We start from the raw sequence: 20,141 nt of genomic DNA, 5'->3' as shown, positions 1-20,141 counted from the left end.
TCCCTTGGCAACCCTGGTTTCCAGATGGAACAAGTCCTAAACAAGGTGTCCCTACAAAGAAACCAATGAGAAAGGTGATGCTAGATTTAGGGACATTTCTGCTTAGCAGAATGGCAAGAAAGCAACTCTTTGTATTTTTTCTCACTAAAGTCCTAACTACAATTTTAAAAATCAAGACTGTGTTTCCTTGCTGCCCTCCACTGGTCCAGAAATATGGTGCTGTGGTGAAGTCCTCTCCAGTCCATGGATACTTCCAATCCAGGCAAAAGTACCTAAAACTTTCTCTGTACCATGAAGGAAGTGGTGTTTCATTCATAAATGCTCAGGCTTTCAACTGCCCTGCCCAACAGAACACACAATCTGAACAGAGGAAAAGATCAGAAATAGGGGCTGGCGCTGTGGCAATAGTAGGCTAAGCCTCTACCTGCAGTGCCGGCATCCCATGTGGATGCTGGTTCAAGTCCTGGCTGCTCCACTTCCAATCCATCTCCCTGCTCATGGCTTGGGAAAGCAGTGGAAGATGGCCCAAGTGCTTGGGCCCCTGCACTCACGTGGGAGACCCAGAAGATGCTCCTGGCTCCTGGCTTCGGCCACGTAGGGAGTAAATTGTGGATAGAAGATCTCTCTGTCTCTCCCTTACAGACAGAAGATCCCTGTCTGTAACTCTGCCTCTCAGATGAATAAACTAATTTTTAAAAGAACAGAAATACCAGGTGGGTTTCTTAAGGAGAACAGTTGGGTTGAGGAAGTTGTGCAAGGAGGCCTGTGTCAGAGCCTGGATGTCCACCCTTACTGTGATGTCATCATGCCCTCCTTACACAATTCATAAAAGGTCAATGTGTTCTATGGTGTTCTCAGTTGGAGAAGCATCTGTCACGACAGGAAATTGGTAGGTTGTGGGTTTACCAGGACAGAAACGCAAACCTCAGCTCTTCCTGAGTTCCAAAGCATTCATTTCAGCAACTGAATGAAATAAACCGACTTCACACACTGAAATTATATGTCAACTATCTTTATTAATCTTGTTGTAACCCCAGATGATTTTCCTTGAGACAATACTATTTCAGTTTTACTGTTTTTACTTCCATCACCACACCCTCATTGCACTGCAGAATTCACTGTATGCAATCAAGTACCTGAGCCATGGTTTGTGATTTTGTTAACGAGTGATAGCACAGATGACACCATCACAAGGGAAGGGTTTTCTTCTGACACCTGGTTTTGTTTGGCGTTCCTGTAGGAGAGTTTTAGCAAAGGGTGGTTTCAAAGGTTGACTCGTTCCCCCTTCACAAGTCGACTTCGAAATATCCAAACATCCTGGAAATAAGGCCAAACAGAAGTTTATGAAACACTTCTACTTGCCTACTCCCCATCTACATAGGGTTAAATGGGGGGAAAATTCCCCATAATTGCTACACTGGTTAGTAAGTAAACCATGTTCTGAGACTCCATTAATCTAACATCTAAAATAGTGCCACCACACTAAGTCAGTGGGGGCCCACATCGCCAGCCCTGGCTGAGGTGGTGCACCTGCTAACTGCAGGGAATGTCTCGTAACATCGCCAGTTCCTGAAGAGTTTCCTCTGCACTTCCCTGCCGCCCTTTATGCGGACTGCTTGAGCCATCTAGAACATTCTACTCCTGATTACACCCTGACAGGGAAACCAGTGTCTTGGGTTACTAATTTGTTTGTTGCTTTTTTTCCTTTGTTTTTTGATGACACAATTTAGAACTCCTTGTTTATTATTTATTTCTGGGCAAAAGATATGGTGGAAAGGATGATTTTAGAATTAGGCCTCTGAAATCTTATGTTGCTAAAGAAACTTGCACCAGCCACCTGACTCTTATGTTCTCCTACACAGCATGGAGCTGTGTTGACTGCTCCTTTCGGTGTGGGAGAAAAAAACAGGAGAATGGACGTGAACGTGCTTTGATACCTCACAAAGAATTATAGAGCAGATCACAACAATTAGCACCGCCATTCTCAGTAAGCCTGAGGAACAATGACCTGCTCGATAACTCAATTAAATATAGGAGGTATTTATTCAGCACAGCCTTGCTGACTTCAAACATATGTGCAGCTGGACCTCATCATATCTTCAGGGCACTGGTTCCAGGACCCCCAGGGAATACCAACATCTGAGGCTGCCCCAGTCTCCCATCTGAGTATCAAGTAGTGTATAAAACCTGATCTAACCTGTGCACATCCTCCTGCCTACTTCAAGTCATCTTTAGAGTCTTCATAGTATTAGTACAATGACAATGCTATGTAAACAGTTGTTCTGGATCATTCAGGGACTAATGACACAGATAATTTGTCTGCTGGTCACCGGTAGCTTTGACTGTCCGCTCGTTAATAAGGAACAAGTCTGTATGTGTTCAGAACAAGTGGAATATTTTTTCAAATGTTTCCTCTTCTCTTTTATGCTTTGGATGATTGACTGTACAGATGCAGAACTTGCAATTAAGCAGAGCTGACTGCATCTGTGTTTATCCTGTGTTAAAATTCAGGGTGTCAGACAGAAGTCCCAGCGGACAGATTAGGTTGCCTGTGTGAGGCATTTTAAGGACTGAACAAAAGGCAAGGGATAATATGTGGAGGGAAAAATGCCAAGCCAAGACATGTCAGCTGGGGTCACACCTGCAGGTAATGAAGGAAGAAGATTCTCATGCCGGGAAGCTACTTCAGAAGGTGACTGGCAACGGCTGGTGGCTGCCTTGGCAGGCAGTGTCCTACAGCCCACTCAGCACCCAGAGTCCCTGTGATAGCCCGTCTCCCTAGGAAGCATTTGCGATTGCACTTGTCATTATCTATTACAAATTAAATAACAAGAGCAGATAAAATGCACATATTATAGGAACTAAGGTCACCACATTTAGTTATTTGCCTTGACTGATAATCTGTCTACTGGTCTTCAGCAGAATATCCACTAGCTAAAAATGATGATGTACGCGTGATGCGTGTCCACTAAGAGAGCATATGCAGCACTGTTTCATGGCCCTACTCAATAAATGTTCCTGATCTTTACCCCTGCTGTATGCAAGCTGCGCCTCTCCTCAAACCCCAGAGGCAAGTTTACCAAAAGGAACATGTGCTTGGGCATTGCTCTCTGGCAGCCTCACTGGCTTTGCTAATGGCCAAATGCACGATTCTGTGGTGAACAGGAGGCCTGTGATGGCCATCCCGAACTTGGACCTCCCTGTTCTGCTTTCAGAAGGTAGCATTTGGTGCTTCATTTTATCTCACCGAAATCTGCTTCCTACTTTTGTTCTTGTCTGTGCTGTGTGCAACAGGTCTTATCTCACACTGTGGGACCTCCCCAAGACACAGAGCGGCAGCTGCAGGTGCCCGGGACTCCTGCAGTGGGGAAGCAGGTGCAGCCGGAAAGGCCACTGCCACTCTCAGTGTGGCTCAGCAGTGCACTCTGCACCTCCCAGAATTAAACTGGGTGGGAGAACCGTGAAGCATCTGAAAACACACCTGACACCTGTACCTTATTTTTCACAAGCGTACCTTGAAGTCCACGGTGTCCTCATAGCCCTGGAATTTATCTGCCATTCCTATAACTTCCTTCGCAATGTTTTCTTGGCTGGTGCCCTCCACATCAATGTAGTGGCAGTCGGCACTGGCGTAATGGCAGGAAATGGCCTGTGGAGAGTGGTAAAACTGAGAAACACATCCCATTGCTGCCAGCAACCAACCAGGCAGGGAGGCCTTCTCTTACCCAGCCAATTATTTCAGACGGGGTGGGTTTCTACACTGGAAGCCTGCTCCATGGGACACAAAATCAGTGTCTCTGTAGCTCAGCTCCTTCCCTCTCCCAGGACCCCAGTTAAAGCCTAACTGAAAATTTACAAATGGTTTTTAACCAGGTGTGATTACTGAAGCAGCTGAGCCGATCATTGTTTTTTAAAAGGTGTAGATGTGGGGCTGGTGCTGTGGCACAGTGAACTAAGCCTTTGCCTATATCACCAGCGTCCCATATGGGCACTGGTTCATGTCCTCGCTGCTTCTCTTCCAATCCAGCTCTCTGCTAGGGCCTGGGAAGGTAGTAGAAGATGGCCTAATCACTTGGTCCCCTGCACCCATGTGTGGACTTGGAAAAAGCTCCTGACTCCTGGCTTCAGATCAACCCAGCTCTGGCCTTTGCAGCCAACTGGGGAGGGAACCAGTGGATGGAAGACCTCTCTTGGGAAAGCACTTGGGTCCTTGTCCCACACAGACTTCCAGGATTCTGGTTTCAGCCTGGCCCAGCTCTGGCTATTGCAGCCATTTGAGGAGTGAACCAGTGCATCAAAGATTCTCTCTCTCTCTCTCTCTCTCTCTTTCTGGGTCACTTTGCCTTTTAAATAAAAAATACATCTTTAAGAAAAAAAAAAAGGTATGGAGGGGACAGGAAACACAATCCCTTAGGTGAGAGAACTTTGCCATGGGATTTTCCTAAGCCCCACAAAGCCAGGTATCCCAAGTAGCCCGTCATCTTCTTAGTTCCAAGGCTAGTCCCCCTGCCAAATTTGGGAGGGTTAGTATTCTGATGGCAAGCATGAAAACAAAAGACACCGTGGAAAGAAAACCCATGCCCACCTCCTCGCAAATCAGAGGGAACACTTCAAGGCCAAGGCCACTGTTTCCTTCAAGGCAAAGGCTTAAGTTATGTGGTTCTTCCCGTTCTAGAAAAACTTATACACAGACCTAAGTGGCAAAGCAACGTTAAAACTCACTGTCTTTGCCACAGGTCAGATATCTTAAGGTGACTGCACCCTGCAGGAGGACTTACTACTTTGCCCAACACATGGAGCTTCCAGAGAGTGGAGTGACAAACTCCGTTTCCTTAGGTGAGCCCCCGTGTAGCCACAGCAGAGCCCCAGGCAAAGGCAAACACGTGTGCGCCGACATTCACATTGTTATGCCATGATGATTAATATTTTTCTGGGGCATTAAGGCCACTGAAATCATCCTGGACGGACACTGCACAGTCCATGTAGTAAAACCCACAGCGACATTTGCATAACTGTCCCTGCACCTCCTCACTCCTGTGGCTCGGAGGGCTGTGTGAGTGCAGAGTCCAATCCCATCTTCTATTTAAGATTCTGGCATTGTTGCACAGGATGGGTTGTTTGTGTCGTTGTGACTTGGGAAAAATGTAAGGGACCTTGATTGCTGAGGTTTTATTGGAATCCTCTCAATTTTTTTTAAGTGTTATTTTTCTTTGAGAGGTCAAGTACAGAGACAGAGAGAGTGAAAGGTCCTCCATCCGCTGGTTCACTCCCCAAATGACCACAATGGCCAGAGCTGGGCCAGGCCAAAGCCAGGAGCTTCATCCGGGTCTCCCATGTGGGTGGAGGGACCCAAGCACTTGGGCCATCTTCCACTGCTTTCCCAGCCATAGCAGACTCTGGATTGGAAGAGGAGCAGCTGGGACACGAACCAACAGCCATATCGGATGCCAGCACCATAAGCAGAGGCTTAGCCTACTACACCACAGCGCTGGCCTCATCCCCTTAAATTTTGCCGCTTGGGAGGCTGCCTCTACTTGCCTCAGCCTAATCTGGGGCCTACTGAGCCCGGGGAAGAAAATGAATGGATGGAACATGAAATGTGACCCCTGACCTTTGGCCTCAGAGAGGCTTCAGGGATTGGTGGGAACAGCATCATGAACTGGAAAGCCCCACTGGGCCCCAAAGGAGCTCCAGTATTGGGTGTGGACAGCATGTTATCCTGGGAGAATGTGCACCCACGGGACCGTCAGTCTGTGAGACCAAGAAGTCAACCATCCGGGGTGTGTGAGGATCCTCATTCCCTTTTGAATGCAAGTAATGAAATTAAAACCTTCTGGCTGGCGCCGCGGCTCACTAGGCTAATCCTCTGCCTAGCGGCGCCGGCACACGGGGTTCTAGTCCCGGTTTGGGCACTGGATTCTGTCCCGGTTGCCCCTCTTCCAGGCCAGCCCTCTGCTGTGGCCAGGGAGTGCAGTGGAGGATGGCCCAGGTGCTTGGGCCCTGCACCCCATGGGAGACCAGGAAAAGCATCTGGCTCCTGGCTCCTGCCATCGGATCAGCGCGGTGCGCCGGCCGCGGCAGCCATTGGAGGGTGAACCAACGGCAAAGGAAGACCTTTCTCTCTGTCTCTCTCTCTCACTGTCCACTCTGCCTGTCAAAAAAAAAAAAAAAAAAAAACCAACCTTCTAAGGCCAAGGGATTAAATATATATATATATATATATATATATATATATATATATGGCTGCTGTTCGTTCTGGCTTCAGGGCAATCAATTCAGAATCAATACAAGGTGTATTGGATCAATACTGCTTTCCCAGCAGTAATATTAACATGATGTTCCCTCTGGTTATCATCTACACAAGCATCTAAATTCCACATTTTAGCCCCAGAAGAAGCAATCCCGAGCACGTTCATGTGTCAGTAGTCAATATCCACATGATTAGGATTCTGAGGTCCTCTGGCTTCTCACTGATAAGAGCCAAAAAGGCACAAGGCCCACAAATTGATTTCCTGGTAAACAAACTGGACTAAAATCCAGTTTAGTTAAAACTCGCACACCCTTCACATTTTCATATATCTTAAAATTTTTGTTTCTAACTCATCAGCTCTGAGAGCTGCAGCAACGTGAACTTATACCTTCCGGAAGCCTTGGGTTCTGTTCCGCCCGGATCCATGGATGAGCAAAGGATGAAAGAAAACTGTGTCCCCCTTCTCCATCACAAGGTGCACGCGGGCGTTGTTCTTCTCGTAGTCCTGGATCCCGTGGTACATTATGTTAACTCCTCCCTGCAACACACAAGAGAAGACACAGCTAAACGCGAGGAAGCAGCAGCATCAGTAAAAACTTGTTCAACGGCTCACCACGGGAGCACGGGCGCTCTCTGTTCTTCCAAGAGAAAGAGACATCTGAATCAGAGTCTTGGAAAAGTTTTCAGGGGCCAGCACTGTGGTACATGGGTTGAGCTTTTGCCTATATTGCTGGCATCCCATGTGGGCACCAGTTCAAGTCCTGGCTGTCCCACTTCCAATCTAGCTCCCTGCTAATGTGCCTGGGAAGGCAACAGAAGATGGCCCAAGTGCCTGGGTGCCTGCACCAATGTGGGAGACCAGGAAGAAGCTCCAGGCTTTAGCTTGGCCCAACCCCAGCCCTTGCAGCCATTAGGGGAGGGAACCAGCAGATGGAAGCGCTCTCTTGCTCTCTCTCCCTCTTTCCCTCTCTCACTGTGTTTGTGTGTGTGTGTGTGTGTATGTGTGTATCTCTGCCTTTAAAATAAATAAATAATTATTTAAAAAAATAAGGAAAGCCAAATTTTTCCATACGCAAAAACTCTCGGGTGTCTGGTTTGAGAAGTCATGTGTTGGTATTAAAATCTTTGAAATTTCATGACTGAGTCAAACAGGAAGCCTCAGACGGGCTTTGCTTTTTGGATCAGTACAGGGGCGACCCTTCCCGCCCTCCTCCTGACCCTGCCAGCTGACTCTGTAACAGTCTTTGCCAGCAGTGTCCTCTCCCAGAGCTCGCGAACATTCTTCTCCATTACAGGGCCGCGTCTCTGAGAAGCCAGTCCTTCTGAAATAGGGGCAGGGTGGAAATGCTCAATTTGTACTTTATTTACTTTTTGCTCAAAACCATTTATGTCACTTCCTTAGTAAGAAAAAAACAAAAAGAATACAGTTGGTGTTTGTTTAAAACTGTTTCCAAAGCAAGTTATCGCTTTAGGTAATGGGTTACATCTTTATTGCAGAAACTCAAGTGAGAAGCATGTAAAGCTTGCAAGCCTCAGGGTGTGGTTTGGCTTAGCTGTGTAGATGCCTACACTCCACATGAGGGGCCTGAGTTCCATACCCACCTCCAGCTTCCTACTAACGCCGACCCTGGGAGGCAGCAGAATATGGGTCAGGAACTTGGGTTCCTGGGGCCGGCGCTATGGCACAGTGGGTTAAACCTTGGCCTGAAGTGCTAAAACCGGCAATCCATATGGGCGCTGGTTCTAGTCCCAGCTGCTCCTCTTCCGACCAGCTCTCTGATATGGACTGGGAAAGCAGTGGAAGGTGGCCCAAGTCCTTGGGCCCCTGCACCCACGTGGGAGACCCAGAAGAAGCTCCTGGCTCCTGACTTCGGATCTGCACAGCTTTGGCCGTTTTGGACATCTGGGGAGTGAACCAGTGGATGGAAGAACTCTCTCCCTCAGTCTCTACCTCTCTCTGTAACTCTGCCTTTCAAATAAATAAAAATATCTTTAAAAATAAATAAAATAATAAGCTGTAAGCTCCTATTTTTAAAAAAAGTACTTGGGTTCCTGCCACCCACATGAGAGACCTGGCCTGAGCTCCCAGCTCCTTGGTCTCTGCCACTGCGGGTTTCTGGGGAGCGTGAACCAGTAGATGGGAGTGCATGCATGCGCTGTGTTTGTCTCTGAAAGAAAAAGAGAAGGAAGGAAGGGACAGAGGGAGGGAGGGAGACAGCGAGGGAAAGAGAGGGAGGAGGGAAGGAAGGGAGAGAGGAAAGACAGACAGCGAGAAAGACAATAAAGTTCACAGTGTGGGAGTTTACATGGGTCACTGGGGGGCAGGGAGGCAGGAGCACCCATTCAGCTTCCCAAGGGATCCCAAATCCCATGCCTCTGTCTGCGCCCACTTCCCTGCTGCAGAGTGGTGAACCTTGACCCAGTGCCCTTCTCCTCTGGTCCAGGTGGAAACGTGACGCAGGCTCCGCGAGTCAGACCCCCCAGCCCGGCAGCTGCCACCACTCTGAGCCCCGCAGAGGGGACAGCCCCAGCCTGGCCCTGGAGTCCTACAGACATCCCTCGGCCTAAGGCATCCAGAGCCTCTCCTGCTGCTTACTTGCATTAACTCTCCCCGAAACCGGAACTTCATGGATGATCTCACAATTCCAAGTTTTTCCAACAGGATCCAGACTCAAATATTTTCACGTAACACTAATCATCCATGCAAGAATTCTAACTAACGGAGACGAACGTTCAGAGGTTCTTCATTTCTGAAGACCCACAACCCCCACTTCCTGCTCAGCCGCAGGTGCTCTTCCAGCCCAACCGTCTCTCAGGCCTTCCCAACCTCCTCATCTTATGCCTCAAATGCTCATGGTCTCCTTCTGGTTCCTCTGGCTCTGGACGCCCACAGCTCCAGTGCATCCTGGGCCAGAGTGTCAGCCTATTCTTCCTCAAGGACTGATCTGATGCCGCCACTCGTTGGCTTAAAGGAGCTTAACAGTCCCCAGCATCTACAGCTGCACGGATGCACAAAGCCAGAAAGTAACTCAGTGTTTACCTGTGATTAAGAGAGCTTATCTCGCCAGCACTGCAGCTCACTAGGCTAATCCTTCGCCTTGCGTCACCGGCACACCAGATTCTAGGTCAGTCGGGGCGCCGGATTCTGTCCTGGTTGCCCCTCTTCCAGGCCAGCTCTCTGCTGTGGCCCGGGAGTGCAGTGGAGGATGGCCCAAGTGCTTGGGCCCTGCACCCCATGGGAGACCAGGAGAAGCACCTGGCTCCTGCCATCGGATCAGCGCGGTGCGCCGGCCGCATTGGAGGGTGAAACATCGGCAAAGGAAGACCTTTCTCTCTGTGTCTCTCTCACTGTCCACTCTGCCTTTCAAAAAAAAAAAAAAAAAAAAGAGAGAGAGAGAGCTTCTCTCGATTGTGGTGGGGATTGCACAAGGGTGTGTTTGTGTGTGTGTATGTGTGTCAAAGTGATCATGTTATAGATTCAAAATATGCTCAATTTGGGGCAAAGATGATGACTGGGAAACCCACATGCCACATCAGAATGCCTGGTTTGAGTCCTGGTTCCTAGGCTTCTGGACCCAGCTTCTTGCTGACCCAAATCCTGTGACAAAGCAGGTGTCAAGTGTGTGGGTCCCTGCCACCTACGGGGGAGACCTGGCGCAGCCCTGGCTGTTGTGATCATTTGGGGAGTGAACCTGCAGGTGGAAGAGCTCTGTCTCTCTCTCTCTCTTTCTGCTCTCTGCCCTTTAACCCAGGCCTCCTGCTTGGGCCGTTCTCCCCCGCGCAGCCCTCCGAAGAGCCCCGATGGCCTCTGCAGTTGCAGCACACGGTCCCATCCTCTTCTCCGCTCTCAGAGCCACGGTCAGCGAGCAGACTCGGGGGGCACGTATCACCCACATCCAGGGCTGAAGTGCTTACGTCTTCCTCTGCGATTAGGCCGTGCCATCTCGGGCCCTCCGCAGCACCTGCTCAAGTTCCCCCTCCTGGGCCGGTTTTCAAACACGTGTTCAAAGGACAACTACACTGGGTGTTTGGTCTGACATCCTGCAACTGGCCCTGATCGCATTTCTAAGTCTTGGGACAGCGCTTGGCTAAGAAAGGCAGTGCCCTCTCCTCTGTATGCTCTTTATGGATGCTGAGTGAAATTTAAAACTGGGAAGGAGATTCGGCTCCTAGACAGACTTACCTCCCACTGCGGGTAGTCGTGCGGCTTCAGGGGGCCTTTGTGGGTGCCGGGAAGCACCACCAGACAACCGTTGTTCCGGTCAATGTGCTCCATTGCGGTCCACGCACAAACAATGAGATTGCTGGGCCGGAAGGGGAAATAGTGCAGATCCTGGTGCAAGGGATGACGGGACGTCTTCTTGCCTGAAAGACAACCTGCTGTTAAAAGCTGTTCAAGGGCAGACAAGAGGCCCTGTGGTTAAGACACTGGTGAGGACATCTGCATCCCCATTCAGATGCCTGGGTGTGATACTCAGTCCTGGCTCCTAACTCCAGTTTCTTGCCACTCTGCACCCTGGAAGGCACTGGGTGAAGATGGTTCAAGTACCTTAGTTCCTGCCACCCAGGTGGGTACCGGGATTGAGTTCCTGGCCCAGCCCCAGGCATTGCAAGTATCTGGGGAGTGAATCAGAAGATGGGCTCTTTCTTGTACTCTTTTCTTCTCAGATAAATATTTATAATTTTAAATAAATAATCAAATTAAATCTAATATCTTAAAAAGACATTTGTCCAAGTCTCAGAATTCCTTATCCTTTGCCTGGAAAACCGGAAAAATGATCTATCCCCAGGCAAATGAAACAACACTACAGAAAAATCAACCTCGAGAGAGAAGCAACCAACTGGATGTCAAATCAACATGGGCAGGGGCCGGCACTGTGGCATAGAGGGTAAGGTCGCCACCTGCAGTGCCACATGCCATATGGGTGGGGGTTTCAGTCCTGGCTGCTCCACTTCCGATCCTGCTCTGTGCAATGGGCTGAGAAAGCAGTATACCGTGGCCCAAGTCCTTGGGCTCCTGCACTTGCGTAGGAGACCCAGAAGAAGCTCCTGGCTTTGGATCGGCCCAGCTTTGGTCATTGTGGCCATTTGGGGAGTGAACCAGGCACTGCAACTGCAGGAGCAAAGCCAGTCTGAGCCAGAAGCCTGGAAGTTCTGCACCAGCAAGGTCAGAACATCAACCTCACATATGTTAATTGAACAATTTTTTTCTATGTTCTCCTTAATAAGAAGAGTCCTGGAGCCATTGTGGTGGCACGGCTGGTTAAGTACCACCTACAATGCTGGCATCCTTTATGAGCGCTGGGTCAAGTCCTGGCTGCTCCACTTCCAATCCAGCTCCATTCTGATGTGCCTGGGAAGGCAGCAGAAGATGGCCCAAGTGCTTGGGCTCCTGCCACCCATCAGGGGAGACCCAGAGGGAGCTCCAGGATCCTGGCTTCAGCTTGGCCCAGCGCTGGCTATTAGAGGTCATTTGGGGAGTGAACCAGCAGATGGAAGATCTCTCTCTATCTGTAACTCTGCCTTTCAAATGAATAAATAAATCTAAAATAATAAGAAGAAAAGTCCTTTACCAACATCTGGAGGTTTGTTAATCAGCATTGTGTGCATGGCCATAATATTGGGTCCGGTGAAGCACTCCACATATTTCAAGATCTAAGAAAAATAAGGGGGATAAGGAGGAACAAAGTTTCATGGGCAATCAGAAGTACAGGCCAGTGGCACCAAGGCCAGCTACTCTATGACAGGCAAGATGGTAACAGTCAGTATTTCACAACACTGAGAACAAAGCATGGCAGAAAATCCAGAAACTGGAAACCACTCTATATCTACAACCCGTTGAATTGGGCAGGCTTGTCTGAGTAGCTGGGAATATAACCTGTTTCTCTTCTACAAGAAAGGGGTGCGTTTCTGTAAGGTATCAGCCTAGAAGGCCAGGACCAGCCCTTCTGCCACCCAAAGCCACAGACAGTGCCCAGGGAGAAACGGCTTCCTTTTTCTTCTTGGAGACCCTGCACAAGAACGACCCTGCCTAAGTGGGCCCAAGGGGAGCATCTGGCCCGGCAGCTGGGTTTGAGTCCCAGCTCTGTGCCCAATTCCAGCTCCCTGCTCCTGCACACGCTGGGAGGGAGCAGCTGATGGCTCAAGTCGCTGGGTTCTTGCCACCCACGTGGGAGACCTGGATTGAGTTCCAGCGCCCACCTTTGGCAGGCCCAGCCCTGGACACTTATGGGCATCTGTGGAGTAGAATTGTGAGTGGAGATTTCTCCATCAGTCTGCCTCTCAGACAGTAAGAGAAGAAAGGAAGAGCCCAACAGGATTTGCTGCTGTCAGGAGCGGCCAGGTCAGAGCAGGGCAGCGGCTCAGAGGACACTGCACAACCAGTGTGCCCTCCCCTCCACGTCTTCACATAGGCAGGAAGCAGGCCCAGTCACAGGAAGCAGGCGTGCAGCAGTGGACAAGAAAAGCAGGTCCTGTGCCTGTGCAGTTGGAGGTCACATAGGAATCAAGATGCTGACTCGATCATGACCTGGGAGCATTGTGTGGCACGGCCAAAGGTGAGCTGCACCAAGAGGACCTGACAAGGAGTGGGGAATTGGTCCCGGGCTCTGGGGGTGGGGGTGCTGCGGCACACAGGGACCCCAGCCACAGACTCCCAACCAAATGCCCATGACACATCGGGCCAAATAAGCCTTACATGATGCCTAAATTTCACTCCGTCTTCCAAAGAATCCCTGAAGATGAAAGTCCCGCACGGATAAACCCAAGACTCAGAAGTCAGATCAGGGAAGAAGACGGCATTCAAGCATGGCCGGATCTGATTCCAAAACAGGAGGCAGGGGCAACTCCTCCTCACAGCCTGATCTCTGCTAGGTCGGGAATGTTGGCAGTTACAGCCTGAAACACTTGACTTGTACAGACAGCTCGAGAGGCAGGCCTCACGGTTCCATCTACACCAAGCCTGGGACTGTGCGCCTTCGCCTGGGCTGGCGCTTATAAACCCCCACGGCTGAGAGCCATCCCCACCATCACTGCTGTCCTCCGGACTGTTCTTTAGCCAGTCACTTCTCTCAATTACATCATCTTCCTTCTAAATCTTATCCCAAGTTAACTTCCTGAAAATCGTTGAGTTTGATGTGCTGGTGATGCTTCCCAACACATGGACAGAGAAGTAACCATTCACGTAACTCGTACCCACTGAGGGCGCTACAGGAACTGCCAATATTCACCCAAGGTATTCACAGCAGCGTTTCGCCAACCACAAGTTGTCACCCACCATCCCGCAGCCGAGTTCCATCTCCAGCACAGGACTGCACGACAGTCCAGGGGGCCGCTTCCCCTCGGTCCTCTGTCTGGGACCTGAACGTGACAGCACAGGTGGCATCCCTGTACAGCCCACCTCTGGGAACCAAGCTCTCTAACAGCACCTGGTTATAATTCCTATACTCCCTGGGAAGCCTCCTGCAAACAAATGGCTCGGAAACTAAGACCCTGGTATACTGCAGTTTGAAAGTTACCAGGTGGCTCCATGCAGAGGGCTACGGGAGGATGACAGGACCCACTGTAAGTGAAAAACACAAGGTGACAGCCAGGAGGTTCCTGATCCCCGACACAGGCAAGGGGTGTACAAGTGAGAGAAAACCCGACACATACACTCAACAGGGAGCAAGGTTCCGGGGAGGTGGGGTCACTCCTTTTTGCTTCATGTCTTTGTGTACTCTTTAGATCTTTTCTTATTTGTTTTTAACTAATTAATTAATTTATTTTTGACAGGCAGAGTCGACAGTGAGAGAGAGAGACAGAGAGAAAGGTCTTCCTTTTCCATTGGTTTACCTCCAATGACAGCTGCGGATGGCACACTGCGGCTGGAGCACCACGCTGATCCAAAGCCTGGAAGCAGGTGCCTCTCCTTGTCTCTCATGTGGGTGCAGGGCACAAGGACTCCAGGCCACAGCAGAGAGCTAGACTGGAAGAGGAGCAACCGGGACAGAATCGGGTGCCCCGACTGGGACTAGAACCCAGTTTGCTGGTGCCCCAGGTGGAGGATTAGCCTATTGAGCCGCAGCACCTGCTTTAGGGCTCACTTGGCTAATTCTCCACCTGCGGCACCAGCACACCAGGTTCTAGTCCCGGTTGTGGTGCCAGATTCTGTCCCGGTTACTCCTCTTCCAGTCCAGCTCTCTGCTGTGGCTCGGGAAGGCAGTGGAGGATGGCCCAAGTGCTTGCGCCCTGCACCTGCATGGGAGACCAGGAGGAAGCACCTGACTCCTAGCTTCGGATCGGTGCCGCACGCCAGCCGCAGCAGCCATTTGAGGTGTGAACCAACAAAAGGAAAACCTTTCTCTCTGTCTCTCCATCTCTCACTGTCTAACTCTGCCTGTCAAAAACAAAAAAAGATTAATACTATTTTTTAAAAAAAACAGAAATCTAATTTTAAAACAAATGCATCCTGGGCTAGTGCTATGGTGTATCGGGTAAAGCTGCCGCCTGCAGCATCAGCATCCGATATGGATGACGGTTCAAGTCTCAGGGGCTCCACTTCCGATCCAGCTCTCTGCTATGGCCTGTGAAAGCAGTGGAAGATGGCCCAAGTCCTTGGGCCCCTGCAGCCACATGAGAGACCTGGAAGAAGCTCCTAGCTCATAGCTTTGGATGCACCCAGCTCCAGCTGTTGGGGCTTTTGGGGAGGGAACCAGCAGATGGAAGACCAATCTCTCTCTCTCTCTCCCTCTCTCTGTCTGTAACTTCTATTTCTAAAGTAAACATTTAAAAAAAAAAAAGGAAAAAATACATGAGTTTACGAATCATAGCCTCAGGAACTTGACGCCCGTTGTCTTGGAAGGGCTGTGTCCCATTCACCCAGAATTCTGTTCCTTCTCAACAGACACACGGCTCCTCAAAGCTGCCATCCCTGGCGCTGCGGGTGCGGTCATTCTCTGTCTGGGGAGGGGGCTGCTCTGGCTCTGGGCACTGTAGCATGGCTGAGCCCCATTACTGCGTGATCCCCGGCTCCCACCCAGGAGAAGCCACCGCGAGCCAACCAAAACCTGCCAATACCCACTGGGGGCCCAAAGCACCTCCAGCTGCGGACTACAGCGCTTAGAGCCACATGTGGGAAGGGGCAGGGGCAGCAGATCTGGGGACAGGGGTGCAGGCTCGCAGCCTGGCGATGCTGCACACAAGCCCAGCACACAGAGCCTCTGACCTCGGGCAGGGTGCAGTATCTGAAGAGCTCCTCGTCTTCCTGGAAGTCCTGGATCTTGGTAACGGATTTCTCACTCAGGTTATGCTCCGATTTCACAATGGCCACATCTTTCATCACCAATAAGCCCGGTGGTCTCACCTCCTTTCTGCAGATTCTTTCAAACTCACTCCTAGGAAAATAAATTTGCATACGGTGTCATGAAGCCAGGCTCCCAGCACCTGTCCAGTCCCGCCCTGCCAGAGGGACCTACAGACTCCAGCGGCAGGTTTTCCTGCACAACAGAATAGTCCTGGCGATAGGGAGGGGACACGGCCACCTCAGATGTGCCGGCCTCTTTACTGCCAGGTAGGGATCACCCTACCACAATGAAAACGTGGCTCAGCTTGGCAAACCTGCAGGGAAACCGTTTTGTGGTTTTGGTTGCACGGTAAAAATGATGGCCACAGGCCAGTCGCGTTCACCGCGTGCCAGCCCCCACTTGCTACGTTTTCCTTACTTGTCACTGTACTTAGTCTTAGCCGCTGGGATGGCGGCACTGTCCCGATGGCCATTGCACAGATGAAATGTAGCAGGGAGGGGACACGGAGTCGCGGAAACCTAGGCAGATAGCCCAGGACGCGGCCCTCAGTCTAGCCCAGAGCTCATACCCAGCTCCTAACAAAGTGAATCACTGCAAACACGGATCAGGAAGAGGCGGGTCTTGACTCGGGTCCTCATGCCACAGAACACACAGTTCATAACGAACAAACAGTGCTACCGTACCTGAAGCGCTGAATGTCAGCATCCGACACCAGATTCTTAATGACCAGATACCCGTTTTCTTCATAAAATTTTCTCTGTTCTAGGCTTAGAACATTATTATCCAGAGTATACCTAAAGAAGGAAAGATTTCCATAATATCTTTATAATTATAAGGAAACAACATGTATCAAGAACATAACAAATATTCATACTCTATTCTCCAATCTGTTATTTCTGTTCCTGACTGTATGGAACTAATCTAAAACAACCTAAAAAGCATGAACTATAATTAACCCCCCAAAAAACTGCAGTAATAGAAGAAAAATTAACTGACATTATGAGGGTACTTCAAAAAGTTTCAGGGAAATAGAGTAAAAATACAAGTTTATTGAGGTACAAAGAATTTTTTTGAAATCTATGCACAGTATTTACACAGTCTAGATTTTCCAACTTTTTGAACACCCTTGTATATCCACTCAATAGATTATGTCTCCAGCATTAAAAAAAAAGGGCATGGGGCCAGTGCTGCGGCGTAGCGGGTTAAGCCGCTGCCTGTAGTGCTGGTATCCCATATGAATGCCAATTCAAGACCCAGCTGCTCCACCTCTGATCCAGCTCTCTGCTATGCACTGGGAAAACAGTGGAAAATGGCCCAAGTCCTTGGGACCCTGCACCAACTAAAGTGGGAGATCCAGAGGAATCTCCTGCCTTTGGATTGGCACAGCTCCGGCCATTGTGGCCAACTGTGGAGTGAACCAGTGGATAGAAGACCTCTCTCTCTCTCTCTCTCTCTCTCTCTCTCTCTCTCTCTGCCTCTCCTCTCTGTGTATAACTCTTTCAAATAAATAAATATTAAAAATAAAGGGCATATGATAGTTTGGATGATGTTTCTTCTAATACGATATGAGGACCGTGATGTAAAGCCAAGACACTACTTGTGGGAAGATGCAGGGGCAGGTGTTTGGAGCAGCAGCGTAAGTCATCCCCTGAGACACCTACATCCCATTCCTGAGTGCCTGGTTCGAGTCTTGGCTACTCCATCTCTGATCCAACTTCCTCTTAATGTGCATCCTGGGAGGCAAGAGATGATGGCTCAGCGGCTTGGATTCCTGCACCCGCGTCAGAGACTTGGATGGAATTCTGGGCTCCTGGCTTCAGCCTCGGCCTAGTCTCACCTACTGTGTTCCTTGGAGAGTGAACCAGGGGGTGGTAGCTCGCTCTCTCTTTTTTTGCCATTGTCTTTCTCTCTCTCTCTCTCCCTTTCAGATAAAATGAAAATACATCAATAAAAACTTAGAAGAAAAGTTTAAAACCTGCAAAAATATATCCAAAATAATTTGTAAGAGTGAGTGCCTTTCAGCAATGGAATTATAGATGAGTATATAAGATTTTTGGTGTAATGAATATAAGTGGTTTTTCAGATGGGAAACAATCCAATACACTTTTAATTTTCTGGTTGGTGCATTCGTAGAAGTAATCAAAGTGACAACATCCAAGTAAGTACACAGCATGTCCACAGACTCAAGCTACATAACCCACTCCTTGACATGAGCCCTTCTGCTCTGTAACACAGCAGGGTACCTGGACTCTAGAACAATTAATTATGCACTTGATACCACGTAGAGCAGAAGAAATGGTATCTGAGGAGGTAGAAAAACTAATTACCCCATTTGATCATTTTATATTGCATACATGTATCAAATTACAACATCATATCCCATAAATAAGTATAAATCTTAACCAGCAATTTAAAAATTGGAATTATTGCTAATAATATTTATTACAAGAAGAATATTTATGAAGGTCAAAGCTTTCTCTATCAAAAGTGACTTAAGATATGCCAGAGATGCTAGCTAGCTAATATGTCAATATAACTACAAGCTAATTTAAATGTAATATATATCATGCCTGGGTTATTAGTTATGTAGTTTCTGATGCTGTTCCTTCCTTCTGAAATTTACATATAGAAAATTAAAGTCAACATGTGAAACATTTTCCCAACTTTACTGATTAGAACTAGTTCTGGGGGACTGGTGCTGTGGTATATATAGTAGGTTAAGCATGTGCCTGTGACACCAGCATCCCATATAGGCACCGGTTCGAATACCAGCAGCTCCAGTTCCAAACCAGCTGCCTGCTGATGGCCTGGGGAAGTAGTAGCAGATGGCCCAAGTGCTTGAGCCCCAGAACCCTCTTGGGAGACCCGAAGAAGCTCCTGGCTCCTGGCTCCAAATCAGCACAGGTCTTGCTGTTATGCCCAATTGGGGTGTGAACCAACGGATGGAAGACCTCTCTTTCTCTTTGTGTCTCCTTGTCTCTCTGTGTAACTGTTTCAAATAAAATAAATCGTTTTAAAAAAATAAAAAATCACAGTTAGATCTACTTACTGGAATTGCTGAGGCTGGAAACTGGCAGGGGAAGATGTCCCTGAAGTGGGGTGGGCTACCTAGGACGTGAATTAAGGCAAATAAGGTAAAACCGAGGAGCCAGCCGGTCCGAGAAATAGCCCCCCCCCCCCCCCCCCCCCGTGCTAGTTCAGTTCTCACGAGAAAGGCATCTTCCTGAACAGACGCGGGAGCTCTGACTTCACTCCTCCTCGGACAGGTGCACACCGCGGCTAAGGCGCTTTGGCCTCTACCACCTCACTTCATCTTCACAAGGACCCTAGAGGTGGCCGGAAGATGAAGAACCCCCCGCTTTGGCATTTGTGAGCAGGGCTCTGGGCGGCCTCAGAGAAAATGGCAAAGTCCTCTTCGGAATCAGCTGCCCAGACCCCAGAGCAAGAAACCGAACCCTTAAGGGCGCGCGGACAATGGAGCAAAGCCACAGAGGCCAGCGAGGCCCGCCGGGGCCACCAGCGTCGCGGGACACGACCTCCTCCCCGCTGCCCGGCTCGCTCTGGGGGAAAAGTGACCCTAGCTGGGACGAGCGCACACAGGCCATCGCCCCGAGCCCGGACCCGAGCAGCGCGCGCGCAGGCTCAAGGATATGATGGCCGCAGCCGAGGGGTGGCAGAGGTGTCCCAGCAGGATCCTCAGGCGGGCGCCAGCGCGCAGCTGATCCATGGCGGCAGCGCGGAGACCCCATGGCCTGGGACTTAACTCTGCAGGCAGCACCGGAGGCGGGGCGGCCCCGCCCAAGACCGGGGCGTGGACGCTCGCGGCACGCGGGATCCCTGGCAGCGCCGCCCCGGCGTGGGCTGGCCGGGCCACCGGGCTGCGGGGACGTCCTCCCGGCGACCGGGGGAAGGGGGTCCTCCCGGCGGCACCCAGGCTTGAGGGCCAGGGATTGGACGGAGGCCGTCCAGTGACCCGTGGCTGAGCGGAGAAGGGACCCAATCCGTTTAACCCCACGTGGCTCCCTTCCACTAACTGCAGAGCGCACGCAGTCAAAGGTTCACCCCTGCAAGTCACACGCCTGAGCCCTTTGGCCTGTGACCCCTCCTCCCCCAGAGCCCCCGAGGTAGCAGAAGGACCTCGGGCCTGCTCCTTGCCCTACTCCCTGTTAACCTCCGCCGCCGCCCCGGTCACCCCATGCAAGATCCTGATCCTTCAGCTGGCAGGCTGGGATCGCGGAGGCGCACCTGGCTTTTGAGCCCCGCTTCAGAGGCTGAGCCTTGGAGGAGCAACTACCAGATGGGGAGCGGACCAACTGGTGTCTCCCTACCGCCCTCGCCTGGTGAGCAGTAGGAACTGCTAAGAAGAGAGAGAGAGAAAAAAAAAACTAACTAAAAATACGAATGCGGCTCACCTGTCACCTACTTGGAGCTCAGACCTCGCCCGAACTGGGCCTGGCAGTGACTGCTTTCCCACCTACTTAGACCTACACTGGTTATGCTGCTCTCAAATGCCCTCGTTGAGCAGGTGTGAAGATCCCCGCTCCTGCTAAGACATTTTTTTTAAGATATGTTTCAATGTATGATTGTTACCACGAGATGAAGAAAAT

General features: G+C 50.1%; 1 protein-coding gene across 1 annotated transcript; it reads right to left on the bottom strand.

Annotated features, from left to right (window-relative positions):
- Nucleotides 1–996: 996 nt before the first annotated feature.
- On the bottom strand, nucleotides 997–19,884 carry LOC100344679 (phytanoyl-CoA dioxygenase, peroxisomal). The gene is made up of 9 exons (XM_089312335.1): nucleotides 19,187–19,884; nucleotides 18,584–18,642; nucleotides 16,218–16,328; nucleotides 15,456–15,624; nucleotides 11,824–11,905; nucleotides 10,434–10,630; nucleotides 6,639–6,788; nucleotides 3,515–3,649; nucleotides 997–1,317 (listed from the first exon to the last, which is right to left on the bottom strand). Exons 1-9 carry the CDS (start codon nucleotides 19,259–19,261, stop codon nucleotides 1,264–1,266), a joined length of 1,032 nt encoding a protein of 343 aa, XP_089168461.1. The 5' UTR covers nucleotides 19,262–19,884; the 3' UTR covers nucleotides 997–1,263.
- Between the last annotated feature and the right edge of the window lie 257 nt (nucleotides 19,885–20,141).

The sequence above is a fragment of the Oryctolagus cuniculus genome, chromosome 13 (assembly GCF_051225735.1).
Source record: "Oryctolagus cuniculus isolate XC-2025 breed Fujian yellow rabbit chromosome 13, ASM5122573v1, whole genome shotgun sequence".
NCBI classification, from domain to species: Eukaryota; Metazoa; Chordata; class Mammalia; order Lagomorpha; family Leporidae; genus Oryctolagus; species Oryctolagus cuniculus.
This window is presented reverse-complemented; position numbering and strand designations above follow the sequence as displayed.